General features: G+C 54.5%; 1 protein-coding gene across 10 annotated transcripts in view; it reads right to left on the bottom strand.

The window, feature by feature from the left end:
• Window positions 1-21262, bottom strand: part of CROCC (ciliary rootlet coiled-coil, rootletin) — a 47403-nt gene that overhangs the window by 10381 nt on the left and 15760 nt on the right. For 9 of the 10 annotated variants that reach the window (XM_088790214.1, XM_088790213.1, XM_088790210.1 and 6 more), the window contains 19 exons: window positions 18135-18371; window positions 17551-17647; window positions 16842-16925; window positions 16196-16435; window positions 15160-15359; window positions 13478-13660; window positions 12451-12595; window positions 11612-11758; window positions 10940-11170; window positions 9980-10173; window positions 9577-9704; window positions 8139-8308; window positions 6414-6593; window positions 5546-5680; window positions 5020-5163; window positions 4336-4574; window positions 3695-3854; window positions 1728-1895; window positions 192-564 (listed from right to left, as the gene is read on the bottom strand). In XM_088790214.1, the coding sequence (XP_088646340.1) occupies window positions 192-564; window positions 1728-1895; window positions 3695-3854; window positions 4336-4574; window positions 5020-5163; window positions 5546-5680; window positions 6414-6593; window positions 8139-8308; window positions 9577-9704; window positions 9980-10173; window positions 10940-11170; window positions 11612-11758; window positions 12451-12595; window positions 13478-13660; window positions 15160-15359; window positions 16196-16435; window positions 16842-16925; window positions 17551-17647; window positions 18135-18371 (3455 nt within the window). The remainder of the gene's footprint in view (window positions 1-191; window positions 565-1727; window positions 1896-3694; window positions 3855-4335; window positions 4575-5019; window positions 5164-5545; window positions 5681-6413; window positions 6594-8138; window positions 8309-9576; window positions 9705-9979; window positions 10174-10939; window positions 11171-11611; window positions 11759-12450; window positions 12596-13477; window positions 13661-15159; window positions 15360-16195; window positions 16436-16841; window positions 16926-17550; window positions 17648-18134; window positions 18372-21262) is intronic. The other variant, XM_088790211.1, reaches the window with a different exon arrangement.

The raw sequence follows: 21262 nt of genomic DNA, 5'->3' as shown, positions 1-21262 counted from the left end.
GACCCAGTTTCAAAAGAGGGGCGGGGCCCAGATGGGCGGTCCTCCGCTAGGAGGCAGGGACTAGCCAAAGGGGCGGGGTTTGAGGTTGCTCATCAAACGAGGGGCGGGCCTAGCCTGCGGCGGGCTCCACAGTACTAGACTTGGGGCGGAGAACAGGGGCGGGAACTCCAAGGCTCTGGCACACGGCTCACCTCCCGCGGGCGCGCTCCGGGTAGGAGATCCCGACACCCGCCGCGGGGCAGGGCTGGGTGTGCGGCCGAGACCCAGGCCGCGGCGCAGGGCCGAGCGCAGGCCGCCCAGCTGGGCCTCGGCTGTGCGCCGCTGCGCCTCCACGCGGGCCAGCTCGGCCTCTAGGCCTTGCGCCCGGCCCTCCGCCGCGCTCAGCCGTAGCCCCAGCTCCGCGACCTCGGCCCGCACTGCCTCCAACTTCAGCTCCAGGCTGCGGGCATGGCCCAGCTGCTGCTTCTCAGTGCCACGCGCCTCCTCCAGGGATCCCAACAAGCCTCGTTCCCGGGCCCGGAACTCGCCCTCTTGCTCCTGCAGCTTCCGTTGAGCTCCCTGGAGCTGGGGCAGGGGTGAAGCCAGGAGGTGGAGGTCAGCAAGGCCTCCCCCCTCCTCCCGCCAACCTGACGCCCCAACTCCCAGTCCCAGCCTCGAGCCCACCCAACCAAAAGTGGTGTGCACAGCATCTATTCCTTTAGTGGTCACCAAGCAGGAAAGGAATACACGGGAGTGTGGGAGGAAGCTATTAGAATTTTTTTTATCTCCCTTCTGTGTATATGCCTTATAATGTACAGTTTATAAGTAATAAACAGCTAACACTTCCATAGATAAGACTTCGTGCCAGGCACTAAGTAACTTTCAAAAAAAAAAATCAACTCTAATTACCACTATCAATCATCTGCATTTTACAAATGAGGAAACTGAGGCACAGAGCAGTTAAGTAACTTGCCCAAGTCCTCACAACTGGTAGCTGAGAGCTAGGATTCAAAGACAGGCAATCTGGCTCCAAAGGCTGTTCTCTTAACCACGAGGCCATACTGCTCTGAGTGCACATAATTTATCAATAAATCACACCATGGGGACATATACTGAAAAATTATTTACTGATGGAGTACATGATCACACACACATCCCTCTCTCTGGTTTAGAGAATGAGTCAACTTCTCCCGGTCATCAGTTTCACTGGACATATTTACTGAGCACTACCTAGATACCAGGACCTATGCCAAGGTCCTGTATACCTCCCCTGCTGTGCTAGCCCTTATCCCATGAGTGCTGTGAAGTACAGAGAGGTTAAGTGACTTAGTCAAGGTCACACAGTAGATTCAATGCAATAAAACAGCCAGAAAAAGCAGAGTGGAAAGAGTGCAGGCTTTGGAATCACAGACCTGCATGGTTGTGTGACCTTGCGTAGATCCCTTGACCTCTCTGAGCCTCTCTGTAAATTGGGGCGAACTGTACCTACCTGATGAGGCTGCTGGGAGATTCAAACGAGGTTGTCTACAGAGCGTCCCTCACCCCACTCCCACCTCTGCTACACAGTTCATGCAGTTGTTATTACTACTATTATATCTGGGGAAGAATCTCAAGGAGTAGGGGACAGGGACTAGTCCTAGGGAGCAGTTCCCACCTGCTCCTGCCGGGAGGGGGGAGAGAGGCAGAGCACCCTGCCTGCCTCCTAGGACCCACCCCACTCCAGGCAGCCAGCCCACCCACCTAATTACCTCCAGCCTCATGGCCTCCAGGCTGGCCTCACCCTTCAGCAGCTTCTGTCGGAGGCCCAGGGCCTCCCGTCGGCCCTCCTTTTCTGCCCGCTCACCCAGTGCCAGGCGACCCTGCAGCTCCACCAGCTCCCGGCTCAGCCTGGCATTCTCACTGTCGAGCATCTTCATCTGTGAGAAAGTGGACATAGGTAGGACTCAGGACCCATTCTCAGCATCCACAGCCCCTTCTAGGCTAGGGTGATGGTGAGTTGCCTGCAGGCTCCAACAGCAGCCTGTTCAGCTCTGCCTCTATACTCTGCCCAGTCCAGGCCTGGCACAGGGGACACTCAGGACCCACTGCTCTAGGGACACATACATCAAACACCACCCCAAATCCATGGGGTGCCCCAGATAACTCCACCAAGCTCAAGCCATGCCAGGCACCTGGGAACCAATGACCTCTGTTTGCCACCTAATCGTAACTACCTATCATGGGGACCAGGGGAGGGAAGGAAGAACCCCATCAGACCAGGAGTTCTGCAGGGCAGGAACCACAGCTCCCTGGGTCACCTTTCACCTATACAATGCCGGCTTGCTTAACATGTATCCAGCCCTATTCTACGCACTTCACTCATATTAACTCATTTATCCTCCACACAACCCTGTATGGGGTAGGTACTAACATTATCCCTATTTAAAAGATGAGAAAACTGACGCTCAGAGAAGTGAAGTGACTTGCCCAAAGTCACACAGCCCCCAAGCAGCAGACTGGGATTTGATCTCAGACAGATAAAAGGCAAAGGTGTGTTCTCAGGCCCTATTTCCCCACAGGAGTAGGTGGAGGGTAAGGCCTACCTACCCCACCGCCATATAGCGAGAACATGAGATCATGCTGTGGCATGCAAAGCACCCAGCAAGAGCCACAAATTTCAGGGACTACTCTGGTTTCCAGGATGTCACCCAACAGGAAGAGCCTGGGTAGAGAGGGCCATGGTGGGATGTAGAGAGGATTCGTTATTCATATCTCTGGGTGATGCAGAGCCTAGGCGCCCAATGGGGCTGAATGGGACTGTTTCCTGTTCTGCGAGCCTTCCAGACTGGGAAAGCCTGCACTCACGCCGTCCAGGGCGGTGCCCAGTATACAGAAGGGACTTTGTGTTGTTGTTGTTGAATTATTCTTTTTTAAAATATATATTTTATTTTTCAATTAGAGTTGACATTCAATATCATCTTATTTCAGTTTCAGGTGTAGAAGACACTTGTTCAATGCTTGTTCTTGTTGATGAGTTTGGAGATCATTTAGTTCAGAGGCAGCAAAGTACAGGCCAAATTCCACCAGCCACCTGCTTCGGTAGGGCCTGGCGCTAAGGATGCTTTTCACCTTTTCAAATGATTGAAAATGGTTCATTTTGTAAAAATAGTTGAAAGAAAATCAAAAGAATAGTATAGTATTTTTGACACATGAAAATTGTGTATAATTCATATTTCAGTGTCCATACTAAGTTTTAATGGGACACACTCCCACTCATTTACGTATCGTCTAGGATTGTGTTCTCACTGCAACGACACAGCTGAGGAGTTGAGGGAGAGTCCGTATGGCCCATGAAGCTGGAAGTACTATTGGGCTCTTTACCAAAAAAGTTTGCCAGCTTCAGATCTAGTTCACGGGTCCTGTACCTCTTGTTGTTTACAGATTCCTTTGAGAACTGGGCAAGTGCTTCAGACCCTCTCCTCTGAGAAATGTGAATCATATGTACACAAATGTACACACACACACACACACACACACACACACACACACACACAGTTTCAGGGGTTCAAGGACTCCTCAAAGCCCATCCATTAATACCCAGGTTAGGTAAGAAGGCTTGTTTCAGTTTAAGCCCCCAGTTTTATATACAGGGGAGCCTTGGCTCCAGAAAGGGGGTGCTATTGGCCCAAGGGCACACAGCTAGTGCCCAGGGAGGGTGCAGCGCTGGGGAGGGTACCTGCCGCCGGAGCTCCTGCAGCTCCCGCCGAGCCTCCAGCCGTGAGCGCTCCACCTCTTGCAGCCCAGCTCGCAGCTCCCCAGCCTCCTTGCCCACGGCCACCCGTGCCTCCTCAAGCAGCGCCAGCTTCTGCTCCTTGTCCTCGTTGGCAAGCTTCAGGCTGGAAGGGGCAGAGGTCAGAGGCAGCCCCAGGTTCTGGGAAGAGTGTGTGGCTCTACACAAAGTCCCTTCCCCTAATTCCTGGGATGGGTCAGACCGGCTCTTGGCCTGGGAGGGGAAGGTGCCCCACATTCTGCTGGCTCATGTGGCCCACTCCTGAGCAGACCCTACCAGGGCTGGGGCCCAGGCCCTTGCCTGGGAGATGTGGACCAGTGACTCAGGGTGCAGGCGTGTATACCAGTCTCCAGGGTGATACCAGCAGGAGGGGGGAGTCAGCATCTGGACCCAGCCCTGCATGCTGCCACCTTTCCCCTTCCTTCAGGTAGGAAAAATCACCTAAAATGACCCAAGTGCCAGGCTGTGGTTAGAGGGAAGAGACTCCCTACCTGTACCATGTCCCCCGAACCTTGTGGGGTCAAGTTAGCTTCCAGGAACTAAATTTAGTGAAGGACTTGTGGCTGGTGCCCCCCATGTCACCCCACCTGATCCGCTCGCTCTCAGCCTTCTTCACGGCAGCCCGCAGCTCCTCGTTGGACCTCCGCAGGGCCTCGCGCTCCTTGGCACCCTCACTCAGGCTGCGCCGCAGCTCGCCCGCCTCCTGGCGTTGGGCCTCGCGGCCATCCTGGCTCTCGCGTATCTTGCGCTGGGCCTCCAGCAGCTCCCGCCGCAACCCGTCGCGGGCCTCCTCCAGCAGGCGCAGCTGAGTCCGGAGCTCTTCTGCCTGTGAGCACAGCGGCTTGTCACAAGACAGGGGTTGCGCCCCACTAAAGCTGGTCCTTGGTGGAAAACTGGCCCATACCCATATCTCTGGCCACAGGGCACCGGCCCCATTGCTCTGCATCATTGACTCAGACCATAGGCATGAGTTATGATATGGGGCAGAGCGTGCTGGAGTCATGCTGGGGTTTTGCTCTGGAGTAATCAATCAGGATCATCCTATGGGTGACAACAAGACGGCAGGGACCCCACCAGCTCCTCCTTCAGTGCCCCGAGTCCCACATGTACACAACACACACTTAAATGCTTGCTGCCTCCTTTCTCAGTTGGCCGTTCATTTATCCTTGAATGCAGGGGAGAATCTTAACATTCTTCTGGGCCCCAGACGGACCAGGCCCCAGCAGCACTGAGGGGGTGCTGCCCAGAAGAGGGTGGGGCGCACGGCTCACCTCACGCACACAGGATTCCCGCTGCCTGCCCAGGTCTCGGGCCTGCTCTTGCAGCCTCTTCACTTCCTGGGCATGGGCTGTGGCAGCGTCCTCCAGCTGAGCCCGGAGGTCCCGCAGCTCAGATGTCAGAGCATTCACGGTGCTCTAGGATGGATGGGCTCCTCAGATGGTGCTGCGCCCTCCTTTCCCCTCTCCCCCCACCACTGGTTCCCAGCAGGGCCAGCTGAACTATCCACTTTCAGCTCCAAACACGGCCCCTCCCGCTGGCCTGCCAGACCCTCCGTGATCCCTCAATGCCTAGTGAGTACTATCCACGTAGCTGGTCTCTCCCGCAGACTAGGGGACTCGCAGAGCAGAGCTGTGCCACCTCCCTCAGATGGGGACTCCCAGGGAAGGGCTGAGGCTCCCCACACAGCCTGGAGTCTCCCCCAGGGCAGAGCCATGCCTCCCCTCAGACAAGGGGTTCCTCCAGGCAGGGCTGTGTCCCCTGGCTCAGATGGAGACCCGCCTACCCAGTCTACCTTACCCGGTCCTGCTCCTGCCGGCTCTGAGCATCTCGCTTCTGTCGCTCCATCTCCAGCGAGATGGTGGCCAGGCTGTGCCGTGTACCCATCAACTTTTCTGACAGCGCCGTCTTCTCGGACTCCTTCAGGGACAAGGCCTGGCAGAAGCGGGGAGCAAAGGGCCTGGGGTTGGTTGGTCTTGGGGGCATGCTCAGGTCTTTCCCCTACCCTGTGCTGGGAAATATGCCCACTGGGGACCTAGGGGCCTGAGTGGCCCACTACAGGTGGACCCATGGCAGAGGTGCGGGCTCAGAAAAAGGAACAGTAACTCTGGACATGGACGCAACTGATAGATCTTACTAACTGGCTACAACAGCCCTGAAGCAGGGTCTTTCCTTATTGCCATTTTACAGATGAGGAAACTGAAGCTGAAAGAGGTAAAGTGATTCGCCCAGGGTGACACAGCTGGTGAGGAGAGAAGGATGCAGTCTGCCCTGTCTCTGTGACATTATGGAAAAGTCAGGAGTTAGTTCTTTTTGAGGAGGGTCGGCTGATACATGTGGGCATCACAGGGATTGCTCGGGAGACAGCAATGGGGACTCCATGCCCAGTCTGGGGCGGAAGGAAAGATGGGGAGCTGTGGGTCAGCTTTACTGGAACTAGTACTCATGGGGTACTGTGGCTGCCACTCAGGAAACTCCCACTGTGTGCCAGGCATGGCTTACTGACATGGTTCTCAGAAATGCTTCACAAACACCCGTTGCATGTCCCCATCCTGCAGATGGGAAAACTGAGGCCCAGAGAGGGAATCCTAGCTCCTAGCTGTTGGGTGGCTGAGCGGGGACCAGCCCCAGAATAGGCTGATCGAGCAGCAGTGGGGGCCACACGAACCTGCTGCTTCTCACTCTCGGCCAGGAGGAGGCCTTCGTCACGTTCTTGCTGTAGGGCGGCGATCTCCTCACTCAGCTCTTCCTTCTCGGCCTCCAGCCGGGCCAGCAGCTCCTCCCGCTCCCGCTGCAGCTGACTCTGCAGCTGGGCCCGCTCTGCCTCCAGCTCCCGCCATGCTGCCTCCTGGGGGCCAGGCCCAGGCACATGTGACCCACAAGGCTGGGCCCAGGGAGCCTCTCGCCAACCTCAGGGCAATAAGGGCCACCTGTCCTCCACACCATGAGAGACCAGGCAGGTGACCAGGGAACTACCAGGTGGGGTGGATAATAAGGGCCGTGATGGGGACATGCCAGGGCTGTGCCAGCCCTAGGGGCAGCAGCCCAGGTCTGGGGCTCAGAGAACATTTTCTAGAGGAGAGATGAGAAGCAGTCAGCCAGAAAAAGCAAGAAAAAGGAAAGAACCCCGGGCCCAGAGTACAGCCCCAGAGACGGCCTGGAGGGAAGAGGAAACAAAATGTACAAGGAAATCATAATATTTAAGGGTCACTGGAGCTTGGACTACGAGGGGACGTGGTGAGCAGTGGCGCCAGAGCCACAGGCAGCAACCAGGCCAAATCAGGCCACGTGGGCTGTAGGGAGGGGCGGGCCTGATTCTGAGGACAGTCGGGACAACAGAGAACCTTAAGCCAGGCTGATAAGAAGCAATCTGAATTTTAGACTAGGGGGTGGGGGTACAGGGGAGATGGATTGGCTGTGAGAAATGCAGGGGGCTCGGGGGGTGGGGGGTAGCACAGTAGCAGGAAAGAATACCGATTTGGTGACTTAACTAAGAGCACAAGTTAGGTGAGGCAGGGGGACTAAAGAGGGCACGGGTTTGCTCCCTGGGGCCTGGGCGGGGTAGAACCCACAGGCAAAGAACAGCCCACTTGGGGTCTGAGGGCGGTGCCTGGCCCCAGCATCAGCCCCTAACAACTTTGTGAAACTTCAAATGTTTCACTGCCACTTGCTGGAGAAGTGTGATACGCTCTACCCAAATCCAAGAAGACTCCGGGGTGAATGGCGCCCCCTGGAGTCGAGCCGCAACAGCATGAATCTCTGCCAGAGGCAGTACTGTCCAAGATGGGGGACTCAGGTCCCCTGTCCTGAGGCCTAGTCTGGAGAGAGTCCTAGTACTGCAGTAACCACCAGCACTTAGGGAGCATGTTTTACAAAATGCCAGTTACTATACTGAGCCCTTTATATGGATTCTCTCACCTCGTCCTCACAATACCCTATCATTATCCCCATTGTCACAGAGGTGGCATGAAGGCAGAGACCTTAGGCACGTAACCAGTCTGTGGTCCAAACCCAGGCTATGTAACTCCAGAGCCATTGTTCTTAGACAGCTCTGTTCTGTCTCCTAATGAGCAGGCCCCTCACCTTTCTTATGTGCAAACAGTACTTCCTAGCAAATAAAAGTGCTTTCCTACTATACATTAGGTCAGCGTTTCCCAGTGTGGTTATGGACCCCTGAATCAGGTTCACCAGGGCTGGACCAGATTTGGGGCCTGAGAATCTGCATGTTTGATAAGGAGTTCCCGATGGATCCTCCCAGCAGCTCTCTGGGCCCCTGAAACAGAGATGAAGTCCCATTTCACAGATGTGGAAACTGAGGCCGAGTGAGAAGAATGACCTGCCTAAGGTCACAGAAAAGACAGTGGCTCAGAGCCCTGCCCACCCTGCCCTGAACCTTCTCTCGCTGGAGTCGCTGCAAGTCCTCCTCGTGGGCTGCCCGCTGCTCCCGCAGAGATGCTTGGGCCTCCCGTTCAGCCTGCACCAGCTTCTGGGCCATCAGCTCCTTATCCAGAGCCACCTTCTCTTCTGTAGTTGTCATCTGCTGCCGCAGGCCTGCCAGCTCCCCTGTGCAGGAAGGACAAGGGAAAAGAACAGGCTTGGGTCGGAACCTCCCTATGGGCCAGCAGACTCAGGTCAGTGAGCCATGTGGACAAAATCCCAGAGGGGAGAGGGCCCACCTGGTACCTAGGCTGAGTTCCCTGGAGAAGCTTCTCACCCTCTGTGCCTCAGTTTCCCCCATCTGCTGCCTGAGCTCACTGGTCCTGTCCCCCTCCCTCCCTCCCTCCCTGGAATGGCATCCGAGGAATGAAATGACTGACAAGGAGGCCCCCCAAATAGGGAGGGTAGCAGAAACATAACAACCCCCATTAGTGACTGGGTGCCTGGCTGAGCACGTGACAGATGTAATCTCATTACAGCTTTATAACACGCCAAGTTAGCTTATCTCAACCCCAATTTACAGATGAGGAAATGGAGGCTCCGAGGAGACTGGCAATTTCCCAAAGCAGCACAGCTTTCTTTAATGACTAACTGCCATGAACATGTGTATACTTGGTGGACAATTACCTGACAGCACCAACGGAGATGCCCACAGGGAGGGTACACCCCACTATGAACAACTTAAAAACCATCTCCTGGGTTGGAAACCCACCAGAGACTGTCAGCATTTCCCTTCCTGGTTCTGTCTATCTCAGCTGGACATGGACAGGAAAATTCATTTTCACATTCTTACCGTGTTTCCCCAAAAATAAGACCGGGTCTCATATTAAGTTTTGCTCCAAAAGACTCATTAGGGCTTATGTTCAAGGGATGTCATCCTGAAAAATCATGCTAGGGCTTATTTTCCAGTTAGGTCTTATTTTCGGGGAAACACGGTAGTAAATGTTTATTGAATGAGAAGAACCCCTGAATTCAGAGACTGGGTGGGGCATGTGGGGAGAAGCAGGGCTGGGATTGTGGGGCCGACAGTCATTCAGAAAGAAAAGCATCGATGGCTCCAGAGAACTCAGAACTGTCTAAGCGTCCTGACAACCACAAGCGGGAGGCCCTGTTAGCCAAGCCAGGCACCGTGCCAAGCCTTTGCATGCTTTCCTCACTGCATCCTGGCAACAGTCTTAGAAAGTGGGCATTATCACCTCTAATTGTCAGATGAGAACCTGTGGCCCAGAGAGGGAAGGGGCTTGCTCAGATCTAAGTGGCAGTGGCAGGATTGGAACACAGGTCAACCAGACTCCAAAGCCAGTGCCCCCAATTTCCATGAGACCCCAGAACTTGACAGGTTACAGTCCGGGCTGGAGCGTGGTGTTCCCCACCCATCCTCTGCCCTGCCATACCAGTCAGAGTCTCCTTGGCCAGCAGCAGGGCCTGCCCATCAGCTTCCAGCTGCTCCCGGCGGGCTTCGAGCTGGGCCAGCTGCCGCTGCACCTCAAACAGGCTGCTCTCCAGGGCTTCCTTCTCCAAGCTGCAGCACACACAATCCCTCAGGCCTTGGGACTCAGCCTCCTAGGCCCCAGGAAACGGTGGATCCCAGGGCGTGGCCAGCCGTGGGCCAGGTGCCAGCCTACCTGCCCAGCCGGGCCCACGCTCCCTGGGGAAGCCTGAGCCATAGCTAGGACGCGTTGGCAAGCTCAGCTCCTCAGTAACTATGCCTGTGGGCCAATGCCAGGGTGTGGCAGGTCACAGTGTGGCCCCAGGCAGACCCCCTCAGGGTGGGCTAGGCAGAGCCCAAGGCCTTACCGAAGGCGTGTGGCCTCCTCCAACAGGGTCCGGCCTTCACGCTCAGCTGCCGCCAGCTGCACCGCCAGGCCAGCCCTCTCCTTGGCCAGAGCCTCCTTCTCCCGGGCCGCCCGCTCCAGCGCCTCCACCTGCCGTTCCGACTCCCGCCGTGCCTGCTCCAGCTCCTGCTCTCGCCCATTCAGCTGTCGGGAGAGCTGGCACCCACCCAGACACTGTCAGAACCCCTCAACCTGCTCATCATGCAGCACCCCAAGCCTAGGCCTGACCCAGCCCTAGCCTGGCAGGCAGAAGACCTGGTTTAAGTCCAGGCTCTGCCCTAATGTGCTCTGTGGACTTGGACAAATCACAGCCTTCTCTGAGCCTGAAATGTACACACCTGGAATAACGAGGACCCTCACTCAGTCTGGGTCGTAACAGAACCCTTTCTGCACCCCAAAACTTCCAGAGAAGCTGAGTATACAAAACAGACCAAGGGAGAGCTGCTTTGCAGGCCTTAGAGTGGGGACCTGGAGCTCTGCTCCCTGCACCCCCGTGGCCCATCCCCTAGAGGTCTGTGTCAGGAACGCAGGCCCTCCAGGACAGACACATGGATCCCTGAAACCCTAAGGTCCCTTCCCGCTGTGATGTCCCAATAAGTCTAAGATTCCAAATTCTAAAATTCTCCACATAGTATATCAGTAATCTTTAGTGAGTGGTGACTCAGCTGTCAAGTGCTTACACAGGTGTCCTCTTCAGAACAGCCCTTTGTGGTAAGAACAGTTAGCCCCATGTTACAGATGGGGTGACGGAGGCATGGGGAGGTTGAGTAGCTTTCCCAAGGCCGCCAGCTAGCAGAGGTAGAGCTGGATTTAAACCCAGATTCAGGCTCCTGAGCCTGTGAGTTACCCCAGGACAGGGTGCAGGAGGCTGGGAGCCTACAACCCCTTCCCCACCCGCTCCCCATCCCCCACATACACCCACCTGGGCCAGCTGCTCCTGCAGTCGGCAGCGCTCCTGGTGCAATGTGGGGACCTGGTGCTCCAGGGCCTCCCGGGCCTGCTCTGCCACCCGCAGGGAGCCCTCCAGGCCCTGACGATCCACCTCCTGCTCCAGCCGCAGCTGTTCCAGCCGCTCCTGCTCCTCCCGTGCCAAGGTGGCCTCCTGCTCCACTCGCCTCTGCTGGCCTAGCAGGGCTGCCTTTTCCTCCTCCAGCTGTGGGGGCCCGGGGGGGTGCAGGTGAGTGAGCAGATCAGTCCAGACCCTCCACCTGGGGAAGAGGGTCCCACCCAGGTCCAATGACCAGCCACCCACCTATCAGTCAGCTCAGGGGAGGCTCCCTGGGAGTAAGGGATGGTGCGCTTGGGCATGTGGACACTGGGGAGGGGGAAAAGGGAGGAGGGCCCACGGAGCGTCTTTTCTCTCAGACCATGAGAGAGGAAAGACAGACAGATGGAGTCAGAGGCAGAAGGACAGAGACACAAAGAGGCAGGGACCAAGACAGATAGGGGCAGGGAGAGAGGGAGACAGGGAGATGTGCCGCCAGGCAGGGGGTGGGAGGTGTGGGGCGAGGCTGGGCCTGGGTCACCTCTGTGGGGTCTCCGAGTGGGGAGCACAGGTAGGTGAGGCAGGTGGGTGTGCTGGCACATGGCGTACCTGGGCGACAAGTTGGTTCAGCCCCAGCTTGTCCTGGGCGAGGCTCTCGTTGAGGGCGCTCAGCTTGGACAAGGAGTCCCGCAGAGACGCCTCTTCCGCCCTCAGCTTGGTCATGGACAGCTCGAGCTCCACGCGGCCAGCCTCAGCCTGCAGGGTTGGGACCAGGGAGGCCAAAGACATTCAGGTGAGGAGAGAAGGGGAGAGAAAGGGAGAGACGGGAAGAGATTGGGAATGGTGTACAGATGTGGAGAGACAGGTGAGATGGGGAGAAAGGCAGAGAGATGGGGAGAGGCAGGAGGGCAGGGAGAAACAAGAAGAGGCAGGGAGAGACAGGACCCCCAGAGACGGGGTCGGGGGACGAGGCAGACACTAGACAGAACAATCACTGTAGAAAGCCTACTGCCTACAGAGCTACTTGAAAGAAGCCGCACACCACAGAGGTGTGCAGGGCAGGGCCAGAGGTCAGAGGGTCCCCCAGAGTGGGGTCTAGGGGTGGCACTGCTCTGGGCCCAGACTACAGAGAGGGGGACCGGCATCCACCAAGGACTGTGCCCCCAACTCTCACAGACCCTAGGACCTATGTCCAGAGATCAGACTCGACCTGAACTACAGACACTTTCCCAGGAGCATCAGGAAAAGCTGGGATATGATCACTAGTAGAAGTCAATTCACATATGTATGGGATCAGAGGTCAGTCTGTGGCCTGGGTCAAAGGTCAGCCTGAGTCCAGAAGGAAGGGATCTGTGATCAGGGTCAGAGGTCAGCCTGAAATAGGGGTCAGTCTGTGGCCATGGTGAGAAGGCCTGGGGCCTGTCGTTGTGCAGCAAACAGGGACCCACCTTGGTCAGTGCCTCGGCCACCTCGGTCTTCTCAGCCTGCAGCATGTCCCGCTGCAACGTGGCACAGCTCAGTGCCTCCCTCACCTCCACCAGCTCCTTCGCCAGCCCTGAGCGCTTCACCTCCAGCTGCTCTAGTTGTCTATGGCTGTGGGACAGAGGGCAGGGGGTGCCCCCATGTCACTCTTCTGCTCTGAGTCTCCTGTAGCCAGGCAATCTGGAGCAAGCCAGGGGTTAGGCCCGAGGCAGGAGCCTTGGGGTCAAGAGCCTCACCCACAAGGACAGCCAGACCCACCGCCTTTGGGATCTATGACTCTGGGCCTCAGTTTTCACATCTGCAAAATGGGTAACACCAGTCTCGTGAAGTTGTTATAAGGATACATGACTCACTGTATATGAAGAGCTTAAACTAGTGCCTGGCATATCTCCCCAATGGCCTTCAGAAACAAGAATGATACCCACGACCGCTATGACTGTGACTTATGTCTCCCAGAAGTAAATAATGCAGTGGTTAAGAAGTTAATTCTTCAGAGTGAGGGGCAGAATGCTATGTTTGGGTTCAAATCCTGGCTATTCCATTAACTACCTGTGACCTTAGGGAAGTGACATGACCTCTCTGTTCCTCAGTTTCACCATCCATCAAATAGGGCTAATAATAGCTCCTACATCACAGAGCTAGCGTGAGGACACCCTAATGGCTTAAAATGGTGTCTGGCACATAGTAATATTAACATCAATACTGTAACTTTAGTTTTTTAAAAATACTAAAATTATTACTAATATTTTAATTATCATAGTTACTACCATCCACACACTACCTCTTACCAATTCTCTGATCCCAGGTGACTATACCCCCTTGAGCCTCAGTTGACGAAAACGGGGCTGGTGAGAAGCCTCTGCATCAGAGGGGTGCCACGAGGACTCCTCGGGATGGTAGGAGCCCAAGGACACAGCAGGTGCTCCCAGGGGCACTGCCGGGAGCCCCGAGGCCCATTCCAGTAGCCCTGGCAGGGAGGCCAGAAGCGCTCACCTACGCTCCAGCTCCCTGCGTGTCCGAGCGCTGTCCTGCACTGTGTCCTCCCGCTCTTCCTCCAGCTGGTCCCGCTGACGACGCAGTTCCTCCTGAGTCGCCTGCAGCTTCTCCCGCTCCTGCCGCAGCTCCTCAGCCTGCTGCTGGGCTTCCTGCAGGCTGTGGGCCAGGCTGACCTTCTCCCTTCAGGACAAGGGGAGGGGGAGCTGAAGGGGACGCTGGGGCTGCTCCCACTGGGGAAGATGGTCTTGCTGCTATCCTCCATTTGAGCCATATCCTCTGTCCTCTAAGGCACCTGCCTCCAGGAAGCCTTCCCGGATTCTGCCTGGGGCCGACTCATTTCATCCACATGTCTCTGAGCTGACTCTTCCCGGCAAATGGAACCTGGCTTCCTTTCTCCCCCAACCTACCCACTTGGAGGCCCAGTCGAACAGATGGAGGCACTGGCCTTATCGCCAAGTATGTCACCAGGCTGAAGAGGCCAGCCTAGGCTCCTGGGACATGTGGGCAATTTTGTTGCCAGCCCTGCTCGTCTATATGACCAGGAAATGCCACTATTGCACCCCGTGCCCCTCAACTCTGGGAGGCCAAATAGAGCTGGGTGTGTCCAGGTGGCACAGGTTCATGGTACATAGGCCGCAGCATGTGGTCGCCAGGACAGGGCAGGGAGGGGGCAGCAGCTGGGAAGTCTGAGGATCTGTGGAGCGTTGCCGTTTTCCCAACTCCGGCACTCAGAAGCAATAGAGGAGGCGTCTGGAGCACCTCCTTCCCAGCCAGCTGGGGTTTCCAGCTCAGGCTTAGGGCTGACTGCTGTCATACCCTCCACTGCCCTGTCTCTTCACTCAAAGCGGCAGCCTGGAAGCTTACTAGATATGAAGGCTGGCAGTAGGTGGGAAAAAGCGTGCAATGTGACAGTAAGTAAAAACAGAACGCAAAATGAGGTGTTCGCTGTGAGTATAACTATATAAAAAGCCCTTCTCCTTCTAAGGTATGGGAGGCATTGGTTTTGCTATCAGACGGACCCGAGTGCCAATTCCTATCTCCAGCCATCGCTGTGTGAGCTTGGATAAGCCTCTCAACCTCAGGACACTAACAGTTCTGCACTTTGTGAGTTTGGCGGGAAGACTAATTGAGTAAATACACGTAAAGCACTTCGCAGTAAGGCTGGCACACAGCAGGTGTACGGGAAACCTTTGCTACCTCGCTGCCAGGAAACACGAAGGGAAGCTAAACCAATGTGTTAACAGTGGTTAGAATGGGCAGGTGAGGCTGTGAGGAGGTCCCCCTTTTTTATTTCCCCTCCACTTTTCAAACTTTTTATTACGAAGAAAACCACCTAGAAACAACCACAACATCAAAAATAACCAAGCCGCTAAGAGTGGATAATTTCCTGTCTCAAAAATTTCTAAGAAAAAAACAACAAACAATTTTCTAAGAAATAGCATCTAGAATAATAGCACTGTCAACCAAACTCTTTGAAATGAGCACTTGAAACGTGGCTAGTGCAACCGAGGGACTGAATTTTCACTTTTTAAAATGTTAAATTAATTTAAACATTAACAGAGCCACATGGCTACTTATGACCATATGGGTGCAAAACCACATGCTGACAGGCTCAGGCTGGAGCTAGGCCCAGACGCTGACTTATTCTCCAGGACCCCCACCTCTGACCTCCCGGGCACCTGCTGAGAAGCTCAATGTTACTCCGGAGCCGCTGGGCCTCGCGTTGGGCATCCTCCTGGGCCTGGGTGGCCCCATTGCTCTTGTCCTGCAGACGCTGCAGCTGTTCCTCTAGGGCACGGCGTTCACCCTCGCTGTCACTCAGCTGCTTCCGCAGCGTACCCAGGAGGTCCTGGCTGGCTTCATAGCGCCCACGCATGTCCTATGCATGGGAATCACTGAGTCTGGGGGAGCCCTAAGAAGCCCCCAGAGACCCCTGGCTACTCTCTACTGGTTCCAGGGATGTACACCAGCCTACTCTGTGGTCAAGGCTGGGGAAAGGAAAGTGGGGTGAAACCCTCAGGATAGGTTTCCACTTCCCTTCATTGGGCCCTCACCACCCTTCTGTGTCCTCTGCCAGGGCTCTGAGACTATCCTCCTGGGGTGGAGTTCCAAGCTGAGTTCCAAGAGAAAGAGCCCTGGGCTAGCAGGGCCTGGCTACCCTGACCTAAGCCCCCAGGATGCCAGCCAAACTGCCAAGCACACTCCTTATCCGGGGTTCTGACTACCCCAGGACTCCTCCTCTTTGTATCCTGCTTCTGACTCTACCCCCAGGCTCCTCACTGCCCCCAGTTTCCAAGTTCCTCTCATCCTAGGCAGACTCCTTCTCCCAGGCCTTTTCCCAGGGTCCTGGCTCTGTCTGTCCAGTCAGGGCACCTCATCTCCCTTTCTATACCAAGCTCCTCCCTCCCTAGGCTCTGCCCACAACTGCCCAAGCACCTCCAAATCTGGGCCCAGAGTCTACCGGAGTTCTCAGCTACCTCCATGGATCCAGACTCAGTTGCCCTTTCTTGGGGCTCTGACTCCACCCCGGGATGCCTAGGCTCCTCCCCCAGACCCTGGCCCCGCCCCCAGGACACAAGTTCCACCCCTGGGCTGCCCAAAACCCTCTCCAGTACTTTGGCTCCACCCCAGGATGCTCAGGCTCCACCTCAGAATCCTGGCCCCGCCCCTAGGCTGTCCAAGTCCCTCACCCAGAAAACTCCGGTCCTTTCTTACCTGAACCTGCAGCTGGCGCTTATGCAGGGCAGAGTGGATCAGGGTGAGCACGGAGGAGTCAGAGCAGGCTGGGGAAGGGCCCCGGCGCGGGGAACGGCCGCGGCCAGGCGAAGAGCGTCGCTGTGGGGACGGGGTCCGGGGGCCGGAGAGCCCCCGCAGGCTGCCCTCAGACGCTTCGGCTTCGGCCGTGTGCTCGGAGCCGCTTAGTTGGACGCCGCTCTCCATGTCCGATAGGACTGCCTGAGGGTGGGGTATAAAGGCAGAAGGAGGACAGCGCAGGGTTAGTGGGTAAAGAAGCCCAGGCGGGTCAGTGGGGCCGCTGGGGGCCGTGTCCAGCTTCCTCCAAAAGCCTGCAGCAAATTCTAAGCTCCCTTCCTACAAGTCTTCCTGATTCCACCTCCACTAGCTCACAGCCCTCAGCCTGGTGTATAAGGCCTCCCATTTATTGCGAAGGCCTCATTCAGCCTTTCTCACAGATGGGCCTAGAACCTGCGGTGCCTCTCCCAGGCTGGGTCCCCAGGTTCCCCAACCACTTGCAGTTCAGCTCAAAGCCACCAAAGGATGTGGTGGCCACGGATTGCTTGGCCTTGCCTTGCCCAGGGCTCCCCCCCTTTCTGGCCTATCCCGGCTCTCTCCCACCTCACACCTGTGCCAGATCCCTCAGAGTCTGCTGCAGCCCCTCTCCCTCCTCTGTCTCCAGGGCCGCCTGCTCCTGGAGCCGCAGGGATTCCTGGAGTGGTGTTGGGGAGACAAAGCAAAGGTGGTCAGGGTCTCTGCCCTAGTCTAAAACTCCACTCATCTCCCTCCCTGGCTCCCCACCCATTAGGTGGCCTCTAATGCCAGCAGCCCCACAGTGTCCTCACTGCAGGCTAGGCCCAGAGAAATGCAGTGTCCTGCTCTAGGTCACACAGCCTATTGGAGGAGAGCTGGACATAGAACCGGGCCTGGCGCCACACAGGATGACCAACCCAAGCAGTACCCTTGAAGGCTGTCCCTCTGGTGGGGAAGCAGCTGAGTTCCAAGAGAAAGAGCCCTGGGCTATCAGGGCATAGGCATGAGTTTAAGTCCTGATTCCCCAGCTTACTGGATCTGAGACTCTGGACAAGTATTGCTCCTTGGGCCTCGGTGTCCTCATCTGTATAATGGGGATCATGCTATAGGGCTGCTAAGAGGATTAAATGGGATAAAGGAGGTGAATGTGCTCACACTAGGCCTGGCACATACTAGGTGCTCAATTAATGAGGGGTGAAATTGTCTGAGTGGGATGCTCAGGGGTGGCCCAGCAGCCCAGCCCTCAGCCTGTGTCCAGTGCCCCCATCCTGCCCTGCCACATCTCAGGGGCATCTGCATCTCACCAGGGCCTCAAGCTTCTCCGTGAGGGCCTTGTTGACTCGATCCTTCTCCAGATTCTGATTCTGAAGGCACTCCACTGTCAAGGTCAGCTCTGTCACCCTGGAGGTAGGGAAGCAACAGAGGTAAATGGGAGACCACCCCAGCTTCTCCTCAAACCCCCAGCTCTGTGTCCTTAATGCTTCCCCAAACCTAAGGTAGGGACCTTAGGACTCATCTCCATAGCTGTGTGATCTTGAACAAGTCACTTCTCTCTGGGCCTCAGACTTCTCATCTGTCAATGAGAATGCGGTTGTGACCTACTTTATCTCATGAAAAAGCACTCTGGGACTTGTCTAGCTCATAGGAGCTAGGAGCAAAACTTCTGGCATTGGAGGTTCAACTACTCGTGATGTACCCTGGGCAAAAGCCCTCTGGACCTCAGTCTCCCCTTCTGCCAAATGGGGTGCCTGGGAAGACTGGCTGAGCTCATACAGGGGAAAGGCCCGACCCCAGTGAATGTACCCCGTTCCTCCCTGCATCTCCAAGTGCACTCTGCAGGGAAGCCTGCCTCGTGTGGTGCCTACCAGGTCCCCTGGTAGGGACCCACCTGGCACTGAGGTCGGCCTTATCCAGGTTGCTTTGCACCTGCAGCTGGGCTAGGCCCTTCTCCTGGAGCACCTTGGCCCGTAGCTGCTCCTCCAACTGGGCCTGCAGCAGTGCCTGCTTCTCCTGGGCCGCCTCGGCCCGGCTCTCGGCCAGCCGCAGGCCCGTGCTCAGCCCCAGGCCCGCCTCCTGGACAGCTCGTGAAGTCCGGGCCAGCTCCCCTCCCAGCTGCAGCAGGTCCCTGGTGGAGAGAACACAGGACAGGGATGGAATGGGGGGTGGCCTCCCAAGGGTCAATCAAAATTACACTAGGATGTTATTTGTCACTATCAGATTGGGAAAAAAAGTCACCTACTGCACACTGTAGGTGAGGCTATGGGGAAACATGGCCTCCCCCTACACTGTTGGCGGGAGGGTTACCCCAAAGGAGGGCAATTCATCTCTGATGAATTATTTTTAATCAGTTCATTTTATTTTTTTTTCTGTACTGTTTTTATTTTTATGTAGTTTTTCACATATTTATTTTACTATTTTTTTATTTTCAATGACAGTTGACATTCAATGTTGTTTAACATTAATTTCAGGTGTATAGTATAATGGCTAGACATTTATATAATTTATGAAGTGATCCCTATCTATCCTGATTAGCCTAGTACCATACATAGTTATTACAATATTACTGACTATCTTCTCTGTGCTGTACTTTACACCCCAGTGACTATTTTGTAACCGCCAATTGTGCTTCTTAATCCCGTCACCTTTTTCATCCAGTCCCTGAAACCCCCTCCCACCTGGCAACCATCAGTTCTCTGTATCTATGAGTCTGTTTCTGTTTTGTTTGTTCCTTTATTTTGTTCTTAGATTCCACACATAAGTGAGGTCATATGGTATTTGTCTTTCTCAGTCTGACTTATTTCACTTAGCATAATACCCTTTAGGTCCATCCACGTTGTAGAGCTCACAAATTATAAATGGATCAGGTCTTTGACCCACCAACTCCACTTCTAAGAATTTATCCTACAGATATGCCCCAATGCATGGAAAATGACCTGTGTATAAGGTAAGGTGATCCACTGCAGCATTGCTCAGGTAAGAAATATTGGTAACAACCTCAATGACCATAAAAGGGGGCTTCTATGAAATAAATGGTGACACATCCATTCAGTGGAATATTCTGTAGCTAAGAAAAACGAATGGGGAACCTCTTGAGAGCCTAAAACGGAGCCACTTCCCAGTTATAACTATGAGATGAAGAAAGTATCTCCAAGTATTAAAAGATGAAATTCTACCAAGAGCACATTTTTTAAAAAGCGGTGTGTGTGTGTGTGTGTGTGTGTGTGTGTGTGTGTGTGTGAGACCTGCTGTATTTGCTTGTATAAAATAATCCTGGAAGGTCACTTAGGGAAGTGACTGGTCATACTGCTTGCCTCTAGGAGGGAAGAGGAGTGTCCGGGACACCGGTAGGAGGGAGCCTTTTCACCGTACACCCTTTTGGAATTTGAACCTTGTGAGCATACGAGTTATTCCAAAATAAAATGTTAAATTTTTAAATGCTAATGAAAAATAAAGCATATTTAGAATTCATCCTCTCCTTTCCTGAATGAACTGTACCACTCGGTATCTAATAGTAAAAAGAAGTGCAGGGCTGATCCAGTGGCTCAGGCGGTTGGAGCTCCGTGCTCCTAATGCCGAATCCTAACGCTGAAGGCTGCCGGTTCGATTCCCACATGGGCCAGTGGGCTCTCAACCACAAGGCTGCCAGTTCGATTCCTCGACTCCCACAAGGGATGGCGGGCTGCGCCCCCTGAAACTAACAACAGGCAACTGGACCTGGAGCTGAGCTGCATCCTCCACAACTAAGATTGAAAGGACAACTTGACTTGGAGAAAGTCCTGGAAGTACACACTGTTCCCCAATAAAGTCCTGTTCCCCTTCCCCAATAAAATCTTTTATAAAAAAAGAAGTGCCTCATATGGAAGAATTCCAATTAATACATGAAGAAGTGACAGAACAAGACAATCACGACTGTGCAACCTCTGATGAATGTCTGGATCTTGGCATTGACCATCAAGGGCTGCCAGCGCAGAAAAAGAGAGACACCCAGGTATTACGGCCTCCTCTTGCAAAGCACACAGCACTTAAGAGTCTTACAAAAGAAACCCAAAAAAACAAACAAAAGTACCCCGAACCTGAATCTGATCAAGCCTTAAATCCAACATCCAATTGACAGGAAATACAGGGGATAAAGGTGTTAAATGACACCCCAGAATCCAGACTGTGGGAATCTCTTAGGACAACTGTCCCAGTTTCCTGAACAAATAATTAAAAGACACTTAAAGGACAAATCAACCCATTGCATTTTGTGAACGTCTACAGATCCTGATTCAAGCAAATCCTAAAGATAAAAAATGAAGCGAAACCATCGGTGACAGGGATGAGTCAATTAGAAATTTGGACACTGATTGAATATTTGATGATTTTAACAAAAGATCATTAACGAAACAAAATTTTAATGTAAAAAGGGAAACACATTGGTCTACCTGCCTCTAGGCATTCTGCTTACCTCTGCTGCTCAAAGACGAAGCATAACCAAGCTCCCCTGCTTTTGATGCTCTCCTTTCCTGACCTCCCTTCACCTGCCTTTTGCTCCAACCCCACCAGCTGCCATATTCTCCCACCCCCAAGCCTTAGCTCAGGCTGTGTTCTCTGCCTGGCATGCCCCCAGTTCTGCCAGTAAAATCCTACCCACCCCTTGAGGTCAGTGCAAATTCCACCTCCTCTATGAAGTGTTTTTCTGACTTCCCTACACCTCCCATCCTCTGAGCATCTGGGACATTCTCTCCTTTCCACTTTCATGTCACTGACCGTTCACTTCCTCAGCCTAGAATTTTGGTCCGTATCTTTCCATCACTCGAGGCGGTGAGGATATGAGATGAGATAAAATGTACAAAGAACCTAGCTCAGAGTCCACACCTAGTAAATATGGACTGCCACGCTCATAGTAAGACTTTTCATTATTACTAGTTGCCTCTGCGTCTCCTAGGGCCTGGCACACAGTAGGTATGTTGATTTGGACTAAAGTTCAACCAAGTTCAACTTAAAAAGCAGGGTTGCCTCCCAACTGCTGCTGCA

This window comes from Rhinolophus sinicus, chromosome 14 (assembly GCF_057876585.1).
Source record: "Rhinolophus sinicus isolate RSI-liver-muscle chromosome 14, RSI-T2T, whole genome shotgun sequence".
In the NCBI taxonomy this organism is placed as follows: domain Eukaryota; kingdom Metazoa; phylum Chordata; class Mammalia; order Chiroptera; family Rhinolophidae; genus Rhinolophus; species Rhinolophus sinicus.
This window is presented reverse-complemented; position numbering and strand designations above follow the sequence as displayed.